The sequence below is a fragment of the Pseudophryne corroboree genome, chromosome 2 (genome assembly GCF_028390025.1).
Source record: "Pseudophryne corroboree isolate aPseCor3 chromosome 2, aPseCor3.hap2, whole genome shotgun sequence".
Classification (NCBI taxonomy): Eukaryota; Metazoa; Chordata; class Amphibia; order Anura; family Myobatrachidae; genus Pseudophryne; species Pseudophryne corroboree.
Window position 1 is genome coordinate 93893530 of NC_086445.1, and position 13424 is coordinate 93906953.

At 42.1% G+C, this 13424-nt stretch overlaps 1 protein-coding gene across 5 annotated transcripts in view; it reads left to right on the plus strand.

The window, feature by feature from the left end:
* The window catches only part of YAP1 (Yes1 associated transcriptional regulator), a 134285-nt gene extending 124778 nt beyond the window's left edge, over nt 1–9507 (plus strand). For 4 of the 5 annotated variants that reach the window (XM_063951516.1, XM_063951517.1, XM_063951514.1 and 1 more), the window contains one exon: nt 7707–9507. In XM_063951516.1, the coding sequence (XP_063807586.1) occupies nt 7707–7945 (239 nt within the window). In that variant the 3' untranslated portion in view covers nt 7946–9507. Of the gene's footprint in view, nt 1–219; nt 284–7706 lie in introns of all 5 variants that reach the window. The other variant, XM_063951519.1, reaches the window with a different exon arrangement.
* The last annotated feature ends 3917 nt before the right edge of the window (nt 9508–13424 follow it).

Here is a 13424-nt window from a genome sequence, read left to right on the forward strand (position 1 = left end):
TACTGTATTCAGCGATCTAGAGTATGAAAAAAAGGTAAATATTACCGTCTCCCCTGTAACCACCATTTACAAAAAAAAAATTTTTTTTTTACTTTTTTTTTTTTTTTATGGTTTCATTTGAAACTTTAGTATCTGTAGCTTTTGCATATGGAGAAGGTTGAAACACCATTTTTTATTTGTGGGCAACAATTGTTTTATAAAACCAGCTTTATTATACAGATGGAGCACGATTGTCATATGATGTCTTGATCGCCCAGTTCACCTGTAACCGCGCCAGACTTCAGTAATATTATCCTTTTATTTCCTATTGAGTGTGTTGGGTTAAGTACAGCTTGATTGCTTTATTTGTCCAGAACAATCATACTCCATCTGTATGTTGCTGCTGCTAATCTGCATTTTATAATTGTTTGCATATCCTGTCCTGAATTCACAAAAGTGTGGTGGTTAATAATTGTTTTATTTGAAGCAGTCTTCAAAATTAGGCATGGGTCAATAATCTCCTAATCATTTTGTGTTTTTTGCTTATGTTGTGTTTAAATTATTTTTAATTTATGCATGTTGTGTGTTTTTTTTTATTGTTATTTTTTTACACAATAAAGATAAGCAAGTAGACTATAATGTTCTTTTGAGCCACCAGGATTCTGTGTCGTCACTAGAAGTTATGTCGACTACTTGGCAAAATCATCTGTGCAACCTTACAAACTATATAAGTGTGTGAACCCACCCAGTAGTATGCCAACTGAAGAATACCCGGTGATTATACCACTGTTCGTAGTAGACCACTAATAAATCAATTGTAGTTGTCCCTGATTTCGGTCAGGACTGTACGACAAACCACAGAGCCCTGAAAACAACAATTGCATGCATTTGCCCCAGGGGTAAATTGCATGAAAAAAACTAAGCGGGGGATGTGTCGGAGCCACGGCCGCAGGTCTTTTGTGCGTAGAATACATTGCGTGGGCAATAGAAATTAGTGAATGCGCAGAGTTTAGTTTTAGAGAGATTCTTTTTTCTCTCTTACGTCCTAGAGGATGCTGGGGACTCCGTAAGGACCATGGGGTATAGACTGGCTCCGCAGGAGACATGGGCACCTAAAAGAACTTTCTAGTATGGTGTGCACAGGCTCCTCCCTCTATGCCCCTCCTCCAGACCTCAGTTAGATCTTGTGGCCAGAGGAGATAGGGTGCATTACAGGGAGCTCTCCTGAGTCTTCTGTAAAAAGAATTTTGTTAGGTTTTTTATTTTCAGGGAGCTCTGCTGGCAACAGACTCCCTGCATCGTGGGACTGAGGGGAGAGAAGCAGACCCACTTCTTAAGAGTTAAGGGCTCTGCTTCTTAGACTACTGGACACCATTAGCTCCAGAGGGAGTCGGAACACAAGTCTCACCTTGGGGTTCGTCCCGGAGCCGCGCCGCCATCCTCCTCACAGATGCCGGAAAAAAGAAGCCGGGTGAGTATGTCAGACATAAGAAGACATCAGGCGGCAGAAGACTTCAGATATTCATGAGGTAACTGCGCAGCAGGAAGCTGCGCGCCATTGCTCCCACACTTACACACACACATGGCACTGATGGGTGCAGGGCGCAGGGGGGGCGCCCTGGGCAGCAATAAACCTCATTTTAGGCAAAAAAGTATGTAGTTAGGCTGCTGAGGCAGTAAACTACGGATCCCCGCCATTTTTTTCAAATTCACGAGCGGGACCGAAGCCCGTCGCGTGAGGGGGCGGAGCTTGATCCCTCAGCACTAACCAGCGCCATTTTCTCCACAGAGGCTGCAGAGAACGCTGGCTCCCCGGACTCTCCACTGCTGAGCATCAGAGGGCTGAAAAAAAGAGAGGGGGGCACATAATTAAGGCGCAGTGAGTGGGGAAATCTATATACATTTATATATATAAAAGCGCTATCTGGGTTTTTTTTTTTTCCTGGGTCAGTTGGCGCTGGTGTGTGCTGGCATATTCTCTCTCTGTCTCTCCAAAGGGCCTTCTTTAGGGAATTGTCCCCTTATAGTTATATCCCAGTGTGTGTGGGGTGTCGGTACGTGTGTCGGCATGTCTGAAACGGAAGGCTTATCCAAAGAGGAGGTGGAACAGATGAGTGGTGTGTCTCAGTCGGCGGTGCCGACTCAGGATTGGATGGATATGTGGCATATGTTAAATGCTAGTGTAGCTTCACTGCATAAAAGACTGGACAAAGCAGAGTCAGTGCGTCGGCAGGTAATCAATCTACGGATTATACCGGCTCACAGGACCCGTCGGGGTCTCAGAAACGTCCCTTCTCACAAATAAGGGACACAGATACCGACACGGACTCTGATTCCAGTGTCGACTATGATGAAGCAAGATTGCACCCCAGGGTGACAAAAAGTATTCAGTGCATGATTATTGCAATAAAAGATGTGTTACATATCACTGATAAACCCTCGGTGCCCGACACGAGGATACACATGTTTAAGGGAAAGAAACAAGTTATAAACTTTCCTCCTTCCCATGAAATTATGTGAAAAAGCATGGGAAACTCCAGATAAGAAACTGCAGATTCCCAAAAGGGTTCTTATGGCGTACCCTTTCCCTACACAGGACAGGGTACGTTGGGAATCCTCTCCCACAGTGGACAAAGCCTTAACACGCCTTTCCAAGAAGGTGGCGCTACCGTCCCCTGACTCAGCGGCCCTCAAGGATCCTGCGGACCGCAGGCAAGAGACTACACTAAAGTCTATCTTCACTCATACTGGTACTTTGCTTAGACCGGCAATTGCGTCAGCATGGGTATGTAGTGCAGTAGCAGCTTGGACAGATACACTGTCAGCTGACCTTGATACCCTAGATAGGGATACAATTTTGTTAACATTAGCTCATATTAAGGAAGCAGTCTTATATATGAGGGACGCTCAAAGAGACATTGGTTTACTGGGTTCAAGAGCCAATGCTATGGCTATTTCGGCAAGAAGAGCCTTATGGATCCGCCAATGGACGAGGGATGCAGACTCAAAAGGGCATATGGAGGTTTTACCTTACAAAGGTGATGTATTGTTTGGGGACGGCCTCGCGGACCTGATCTATACAGCTACTGCGGGTAAGTCGACCTTTTTACCTTTTGTTCCCCAACGGCAAAAGAAACCCCCACAATATCAGATGCAGTCCTTTCGGTCGCATAGATCCAGAAGAGGTCGGGGGTCCTCTTTCCTCACCAGAGGTAAGGGTAGAGGCAAGAGAACACCTGCTGCGGCTGGTTCCCAAGAGCAGAAGTCCTCCCCGGCTTCCGCTAAGTCTACCGCATGACGCTGGGGCTCCCCTGTGGGAGTCCGCACAGGTGGGGGCATGCCTTCGACTATTCAGCCAAGTCTGGGTTCAGTCAGACGTGGACCCTTGGGTGATAGAAATAGTCTCCCAGGGCTACAAGCTGGAATTCGAAGAGGTGCCCCCACGCCGATTTTTCAAGTCGGCCTTACCAGCTTCTACCCCAGAGCGGGAAGTAGTGCTAGCTGCAGTTCAAATGCTGTGTCAACAGCGAGTGATTATCAGGGTTCCCCTGAGCCAACAGGGAAAAGGGTATTATTCAACCCTATTTGTGGTTCCGAAGCTGGATGGTTCGGTAAGGCCCATTTTGAACCTAAAATCCCTGAACCTGTACCTGAAAAGATTCAAATTCAAGATGGAATCGCTCCGAGCGGTGATAGCCTGCCTGGAAGGGGGGGGATTTTATGGTGTCACTGGACATAAAGGATGCTTACCTTCATGTCCCCATATATCCCTCTCATCAGGAGTACCTGAGATTCGCGGTACAGGATTGTCATTATCAGTTTCCGACGTTGCCGTTTGGGCTGTCCACGGCCCCGAGGATTTTCACCAAGATAATGGCAGAAATTATAGTGATCCTGCGCAAGCGAGGAGTCACAATTATCCCATACTTGGACGATCTCCTGATAGAAGCGAAATCAAGAGAGCAATTACTGGAGAACGTGTCACTCCCTCAGAGAGTGCTTCAACAACATGGGTGGATTCTCAATCTACCAAAGTCACAGTTGGTTCCGACAACTCGACTACCGTTCCTAGGCATGATACTGGACACGGAACAAAAGAAAGTTTTCCTCCCGTTGGAAAAAGTCCAGGACCTCCAGAACATGGTCCGAGAACTACTAAAGCCGAAAAGAGTGTCAGCTCATCAATGCACTCGGGTTCTGGGGAAAATGGTGGCAACTTACGAGGCCATTCCCTTCGGCAGGTTCCATGCAAGGACGTTTCAATGGGATCTTCTGGACAAATGGTCCGGGTCCCATCTACAATTACATCAAAAAATAACACTGTCCCCCAGGGCCAGGGTGTCTCTTCTATGGTGGCTACAAAGTGCTCACCTTCTAGAGGGTCGCAGGTTCGGCATTCAGGACTGGATCCTGGTAACCACGGACGCGAGCCTCTGAGGATGGGGAGCAGTCACCCAAGGAAGACATTTTCAGGGACTATGGTCAGACCAGGAGTCCCTGAAAATTTGTTCCTTGGGTGACTGCTCCCCACAGCACAGCATGTCACAGCAGTAGCTCATGTGAACCGCCAAGGCGGGACAAGAAGCAGAGTCGCGATGGCGGAAGCCACCAGGATTCTTCGCTGTCCGGAAAATCACGTAAGCGCTCTGTCAGCTGTCTTCATTCCGGGAGTGGACAACTGGGAAGCAGACTTCCTCAGCAGACACTATCTCCATCCGGGAGAGTGGGGACTTCATCAAGAAGTCTTTGCAGAGATAACGGGTCTCTGGGGAGTTCCTCAAATAGACATGATGGCGTCACGCCTCAACAAGAAGCTTTGGAGGTATTGTGCCAGGTCCCGGGACCCTCAGGCAATAGCAGTAGACGCTCTGGTAACGCCATGGGTGTTCCAGTCGGTCTATGTGTTTCCTCCGCTTCCTCTCATCACAAAAGTGTTGAGGATCATAAGACGAAAAAGAGTACAGACAATACTCATTGTTCCAGACTGGCCTCGAAGGGCCTGGTACTCAGATCTTCAGGAGATGCTCACAGAAGATCCTTGGCCTCTTCCTCTAAGAGAGGACCTGTTACAGCAGGGGCCCTGTCTGTTCCAAGACTTACCGCTGTTACGTTTGACGGCATGGCGGTTGAACGCCGGATCCTAGCGGAGAAGGGTATTCCGGAGGAGGTCATACCTACTCTAATAAAGGCTAGGAAGGAGGTGACGTCAAAACATTATCACCATATCTGGCGGAAATATGTCTCTTGGTGTGAAACCAAGAATGCTCCTACGGAAGATTTCCATCTGGGTCGTTTTCTCCACTTCCTACAGACAGGAGTGGATATGGGCCTAAAGTTAGGCTCTGTTAAAGTACAGATTTCGGCTTTGTCAATATTCTTTCAGAAGAAATTGGCTTTTCTTCCAGAAGTCCAGACTTTTGTAAAAGGAGTACTGCACATCCAGCCTCCTTTTGTGCCCCCAGTGGCACCATGGGACCTGAACGTGGTGTTGCAGTTCCTTAAATCACACTGGTTTGAACCCCTTAAAACGGTGGAGTTAAAATTTCTCACCTGGAAGGTGGTCATGTTGTTAGCCTTGGCATCTGTGAGGCTTGTGTCAGAATTGGCGGCCTAGTCTTATAAGAGCCCTTACTTGATTTTTCATGTGGATAGAGCGGAATTGAGGACTCGTCCTCAATTTTTACCCAAAGTGGTGTCTTCATTTCATATGAACCAACCTATAGTGGTGCCTGTGGCTACGAGTGACTTGGAGGATTCCATGTCCCTGGATGTAGTGAGGGCCTTAAAAATGTATGTAGCCAGGACGGCTAGAATTAGGAAAACAGATGCATTGTTTGTCCTGTATTCTGCCAACAAGATTGGCGCGCCTGCTTCGAAGCAGACTATGGCTCGCTGGATCTGTAACACGATTCAGCAGGCTTATGTTACGGCTGGATTGCCGTTACCGCATTCAGTAAAGGCCCATTCCACTAGGAAGGTGGGCTCTTCTTGGGCGGCTGCCCGGGGCGTCTCGGCATTACAGCTTTGCCGAGCAGCAACTTGGTCGGGGTCAAACACTTTTGCTGAATTCTACAAGTTTGATACCCTGGCTGATGAGGACCTAGCATTTGCTCAGTCGGTACTGCAGAGTCATCCGCACTCTCCCGCCCGATTGGGAGCTTTGGTATAAACCCCTTGGTCCTTACGGAGTCCCCAGCATCCTCTAGGACGTAAGAGAAAATAAGATTTTAAACCTACCGGTAAATCTTTTTCTCCTAGTCCGTAGAGGATGCTGGGCGCCCGTCCCAGTGCGGAAAATCTGCAAGACTTGTATATAGTTATTGCTTACATAAGGGTTATGTTACAGTTAGAATCGGTCTTGGACCGATGCTGTTGTTTGTTCATACTGTTAACTGGTTATGTGTATTCCAGGTTATATGGTATGATTGGTGCGGGCTGGTATGAATCTTGCCCTTAGATTAACAAAATCCTTTCCTCGTATTGTCCATCTCCTCTGGGCACAGTTCTCTAACTGAGGTCTGGAGGAGGGGCATAGAGGGAGGAGCCAGTGCACACCATACTAGAAAGTCTTTTTAGGTGCCCATGTCTCCTGCGGAGCCCGTCTATACCCCATGGTCCTTACGGAGTCCCCAGCATCCTCTACAGACTAGGAGAAAAAGATTTACCGGTAGGTTTAAAATCTTATTATTTTTTTAGACTGTTTACAGAAATCTTTTGCAGAGAGTAATGTGTTTTGAGAGAATGGCTTACATATTCTAGGCTGAGAATGGTCTTGTTTGCGATGGTACGAGAACTAGTTCACGTATTGCATGAGATTGACACTGATGTTTCTCTGCAAAGTCGAGTAGATGTACGTGTTTCTACGTCATTCTTTTCTGTATCTATTTCCTTAGGCTCGACGGGAGCAGTAGATTTACTCTGTTGCGGCTTGTGTTACTCAACCACCTCTGCTTGCTTACGTGGTCTTACAGGCTTTCTTACACTCGGCCTCAGATATTTCGGGCTTGTTCAAATCCTTTTGACTCCTTCTTTCTTTTTGTTCGGGGTAGGCTTGAATCTTCCCTAAATTAAGATATTCAGACATTTTGGAAATTTTCTCAACTATTTTACAGTTTTTTCACACACCTAATCAAATTTTCTCACAAATATTATTACAGAAATCGATAGATCTCACGTAGACGAAACGAATGACAACTTGCAGTACATGCTGTTATGTAGCGGTCCCGAGTTATACTAATTTCAACGCTTGCGCCGAGCACCGATTACATCACACAATGGAGGGTGCAGATGCCGCCCTCTATTGCGTCATCTGACCTTGAACACTATTTCAGTAGATTGGACCTTCCTCTCTTCAACTCCGTTATTCTATTTCTGCTAGCTTTTATAGTTTTGAAATTATTGAAGATGTCTGGTGTACACTTTTTTTTGGGACACTCAGATTTTTACAGAGTGACCCAGTACTGGAACGAAAAACATTATAGCCGTATCCTACGTCAAAAGTGCAGGGGTGTGTATTCATTGTGCCGTGGAGTGTTGCTTTATATAAGAATCTCCGATATTTTTCCCAAAATGTTTGCCAATTGTCTGATATTTTAAGGCTTTTCCTAGTACCACAATTTATATATTAATTTATTTTGCTGAATTCAGCCCTCTGTGTTTGGTGTTTTTGTAAATCTGTAAAACCCATTTCGGTGATAATAACGGGTATATTTTTTACTTCTCCCCAGGTGATGCAATCAACCAAAGTAGTATGCCCTCTCAGCAGAACCGGTTCCCTGATTATTTGGAAGCACTTCCAGGAACTAATGTAGACCTTGGTACGCTAGAGGGAGAGGCCATGAATGTGGAAGGCGAGGAACTCATGCCAAGCCTACAAGAAGCTTTGAGTTCTGACATCCTTAATGACATGGAGTCTGTTCTGGCGGGCACCAAACTGGATAAAGAGAGCTTCCTCACATGGTTATAGAGGCCTCTAGAAAACTGATTCCAAAATCTTACAAGGATTTTGTCCTTCGAGAGTGCCTGTAACTTTAGATCAAACTTTGGCCACTTTGCAGACTTTTGTGTTGTGTGCCAGATGAACAAACTTTCAAAGACTTTTGACTTTTTTTTTTCTTAAAGTTTTTTTTATTTTATTTTTATTTTCTTGTTTTAGTATTTTTCTTCTCACCAATTGCTGCTTTGTTATTGCAAACACTTTATTTTTCACAATTGAGAGCCTGAGATATCAACAATATTATGGATTTTATAGCTGCCTTCAAGTATTGGGAGATTGGGAAGGATTAAGCAGTGCAAGTAGATGTTCCAGTTTCCCACGTGGCTGATGTAAATATCATGCAGTAATATGTATTCGTTTTCTATCTTCCCTCTCGATAGATATACTTACCTTACAGCATTACCTAGCCTATCAGACTAGGGCAATATTATTAAGTGGTATATAAGTACTTTTTGTATGATCTTCTTCAACCCTCCCCACCTCCCGCTCCTACAGGATTGTGTAAATTGGTCTGTCGTCGATAAAAAAACAGTTTTATTGACTTGTTGCCCTCCTGCAATTTTTACTAAGTACATAGCTTTATTTTCCTGCCTTTGTTCTCTTGTATTATGACGTAGAGGGTATTTTTGCCCCGGGATATGTAACTGCTTTGCTGTGCTCCCTGTAAAGGCTAGTGCAACATATAGTGATTTTAAAAGAGGACAGGCATGAACAATTAAGCTTTGAAGGCATAGCAAGCTTCCCGATTTTGAGTTTGAGGATATATGGCTCATGATGGATCATGTAATCTTTATTTACTGTGATCTATGGTTGTTTTTTCTTTTCATTTTTTGTGCTTTGTTTTTTTGTGTTTGGTATTTTGAGGGCGTTATATTGGTTTAACACGTACAGTCATTTATTGGGTCAGTGCAAGATGGTTTTAATATTGAGTGAATATGTAAGTTTATTACTTTTAAATGATGATGGAACAGGTTAAGTGTGAAGGTGCCAATATCGGCTCTTGGCAGTCGGACTTTGTTTTTATACTTTGCGAGGATTGAGGCGGGATAACGAGAGTTTTTAGGATGTGATTTTATTACTGGCAAATAGAATTTAGGTTTCACATTCACTGAACAAATCATTCAACCTACCTCCTGTCTTTTTAAGAAAAAAGAAAAAAAAAAATACAAAAAAATTATTTCTTTTTACATGACTTTCAAAGCTCTAGTATATATTTGTATCGAGGGCTTATTTTATTTTTGTTATTGCCAATAAATTGCCACAGTAGTTTTATTTTCTAAGGGTCACTTACCCGTACAAATTAATAAATATATTCAGATGGCTTTAAGACACAAAGCAAAAAGTTTTATTGATTTGCCTTTTTTCTTCCTTTTTTATTTTTTTAAATCTGTTACTCACATGAATCTCTCGAGTGTCCTCTGCATCGGGCAGATGTCTTGCCTACTTTTTGTATATGAATATTAAATGATCATGTCTTAATGTACACCTTAATGGTTTTTTATTATAAAATTAAACAATAGCTAATTGTAAGAGTTATTGTCTTCACATTTCCTTTTTACTATGTGCTAGTCGGGCAAAAATAACTTTATTTACCTTCATATTAATCTACGATACACGAGGGCTATTTTGGATTTTTAATGGTTCGGTTTAATGTTCTAGATATCTCCACATTATCAACCTACCCAAAGTATTTTTTTTTTTAAACTACACACAAATTGCAACTGAAGTGACCTCAGGTCTGATGTTTTACAAAGGTGTTTTTTGTTTGCAGCAATGGACAAAACATTTTATTTTTATTTTTTTAATGTACCCAATTTATACGCAACATTGAGGCATGTGTTTTTGGGTGGGTGTGGGCTGAATGTCAAAGCAGCCTTGTGTGTGTGTGGTGTTTAGTTGTGACAATCAGTTCCTAATGCGCTAATATGATTACACTAGTGAACAAGAGCGTGTTTTGTTAACATCTCAGATGTGTACTTGTTGAATAGTGTGTCGATGTCTTCAAACACCTTAAATCTAACTAAAAGGGGAAATAAATACTCTTCACAACAATCAACTTTTTGTATTAGTCAAGGTGAACCTCTGTTTGCCATACACTCCTACCAAATAACTAAGAAAAATTTCTTGGTCTTACAGGACAAAATCTTACTTTCTGTCTAAATGAGAGAAGGGAAAATAGTGGTCTCATCCAACAGGAGGCACAGTACGGGAGAAGGGCGGACATGTCTGGATGCGCCTGTAAACTGTGCTTTGAATATAGAAGTTGAGGTTCCAATGCAGACTTCATGGGAAAGTGCCTTCACTACAGAGAAAGGCGAAGGGCGCTTCCAATACCAGGCTGACTGCTCCTGGCGCTTGTTCTATGACCTCATGACATCATGTGATAGGCGCCCATGGCCCGCTACCCTCTCCCCTATGTACCCTGCCATGGCCTTGGTTGAGTTGCATAATACAGCAGTCATTTGGAATTGATTTCATTGATTCAGCTTCAAGAATTTTGAAAATAAGCATAATGTCCCTTCTGCAATTAAATACATGTATCCTTTCAAATCACACTGAAGAACGCAGAAGCAATTAGTGAATAGGTAGGTTATATGCTCATTCTTTTTGGTTCTGCCAGCAAGATGTCTGATTGGCTCTGTGACTACTTTGCAAATATATATTTTTAAAATACTTTTTTGGATCTATAAACACTAAAAGAAAAGCCTAAAAATAATATACATGTAGCGTACTAATTTGGACGGCCATTAACTAGCAACGGACCAGTAACTGCACTACTAAGATACTCCCCGAGGAAAATATGCTTTTATCTGATTAATGCATTTTTGTGTTTCTGTTGGGGTAGAGTTTCCCATAGATCTTTGGTCAGATGTGTCTACCATTCGTATCATTGGAATAAGAACATATTTTGCACTTTAGTAGTATAGATCTGCTTTCCTAATGGTTGAATATGCATGTATAATTACATACTACAACATTTATCTCCTTACCAAGATGCAGAATGCCCATAGAGATGGTGTTTGACCTAGTATTTTCCTCAACTATTTTACCGTATTTTAATTACTACTGTCAAAGAGCTTTTTATAGAGCACAGTAGTCACACTGTCCACTTATAACACACAGACGTTTCCAGCCGGAAGAGAGCAATATTCAGAAGCTAGCACATTGATATCTCAACTCAACGTTTCTTCTTAATAGTTAAGCTCAGAAAACATTACATGCGGTGTATTCAGAGTTTAATCTTTCCATGCGATAGATGAGGAGCCCTGGAAAGAGTTTGTCGAAAGTTCCTATACATTCCTATAAGTAAAGGGTAATCTGGGTGGTTTTGGTTGCTTTGTGTAGAACATTAGACAATAAGAGAAACACTCAATGTATCGACTAACTAGAAGGTTCTTCTAAATAGACATATGTACACGATCTGCATTAGAGCATATGTTTAGCATTTCTGACCTACCTGCTGTATGTTGTCCCTGATTTTAACATATATACGCTTTGGTGTAAGCCATGTTTTAAGAGAATTGATGGGTATGTACCTTAGTGTATATACTTGATATCGGACTGAAAAATAAATTATTATTGTACCTTGTATACATAATATACTTGAGATCGTTCAACCTCATGGACTTTACAAATAAAAGTAGACCCATCATCAACACATTAATGACACTGACCTTTATGTGTGAACAATTATTTCTAAGAATGAACCCCATTCATTAGTGACATCACTGAACGGGCCATGTCAGTTCTAGTCATCTAGTACTCAACAGGTTCTTATATATACCTTATTTAGGCAGCCCATAAAATGACATTGGCTGTATTTTAATAGTGACTATTTTAAATGTGTTATTTTGTTCTGCCTTTAAGTACAGGGACATTTATAAATCTGAACTATGCTAAATAAATAACACCCCAGCAACCAATCACATTTTAGTTGTACATTTTCTAGAGCAATGCAAAGATCTGGTTACTATTGTTTACAGTATACTGTAACTTTCATTTGGCTGAAATATTATTACTGCCGTGAAATGGTTTGAGAAAAGTATGTTTATCTTAGATATTTTTTAGATCAACTTTTGTTTATTTTCAGCATTGCAGTCTCACTCCTTGATGTAGTTTGCAGAGAAACCCATTGGGTGATATTGATCTGGAGTGTTGTGTGCAGTTTATAATCTGATAGTCACCCATTTTGTTGCTGAGTAATGTTGAGATTTTTTGGAATTTAATTTTTTTTCTGTTTGTTTGAGCCTTTAGCGGAGGTAAAATTAAACCTGTTTAAAAGGAGGTGATATTACAAAGGAGCTTTTGAACCTTCTTTTTTAGCCAGATTTTTTCAGGTTGCTTTCATGTTATACTTATATGGTCTCTCTAGACCTAAACACTATTATGTAGTGGCAAAACTTGATTTCCCATTGACTGTAAGTCTTCCTGTAAACACCCAAATTACAATAGAATTATGTGGCAAACTGGACATTTACCACAAGCCTGTGCCTTTTTTTCCCTATAAGACTTATATGTGCTTCCTTTTCTGAAAGACAGAGGAGTGTCTGGTAGATCTTTTTTGCAAGATTATTATTTTCTGGTTTTCTCAAGTGTTACCCAAAGGTCATGTTTTGACAGTGCCGGCAGCCATTTTGTGTTTTAAGCTTATGATCCTATTAATGCAATCCAATACTAGAAACTACCAACATCACTGTGGCAGGAGGCACAAAGTAGGGAGTGGTTGGCTGTTTTTTGGTAGTGGTGTTTTGACCTACAACAAAATGACTGCCTTGTTGGAGTGTAGATAATGAATGCACCTTTACAATGTGCAACTAAACAGTTTTGTATTGATTATGTACTGTGTTCCTGGACTACAAGTGCCTCAATCATTCTGCTACAGTAGCAGGTTACATATGAACATAGACTATGGGGCAGATTCAAAGCTCTGCCCTAAGCTATTAAATTAAGTGCCGTATCCCAGCTTGTTGCACTTAATGCAGGTTTTTCCTCACAGCCTCAGGTTCTCAATGAACTGTGTGGGGCTTAACATACGTGGTAACCCATGGATGTACTGCGGGTTTACTGCACAGGGAATATGCATAATAATTGAATAGTTTAGGTGTTCCTTGCGCAGTGAACCCCGCGGCTAATTGAATCTGCCGCTATATGTAGCAATATGTATATTTCACCTTTTTTGTTTTTATTTAGAGTTGCATATAAAGCGTCTCAAGTATTATTGTAGGGTCTAATATTTAAGATTCCGGTAGCAGCTTAATTTTATGAACGGTGTAAATATATCCTCCGTATACATTTGTACTTTCCACCTCTTTGTCTTTGAATGTTGTGCGCCCTTATAGAATTATGACTTCCTTTTCTGCTGTACATTTTTATTTTCTGACCTTAGTGTAGGGCAGGGGTGTCAAACTAGCGGCCCTCCAACTGTCGTGGAACTATACATCTTAGCATG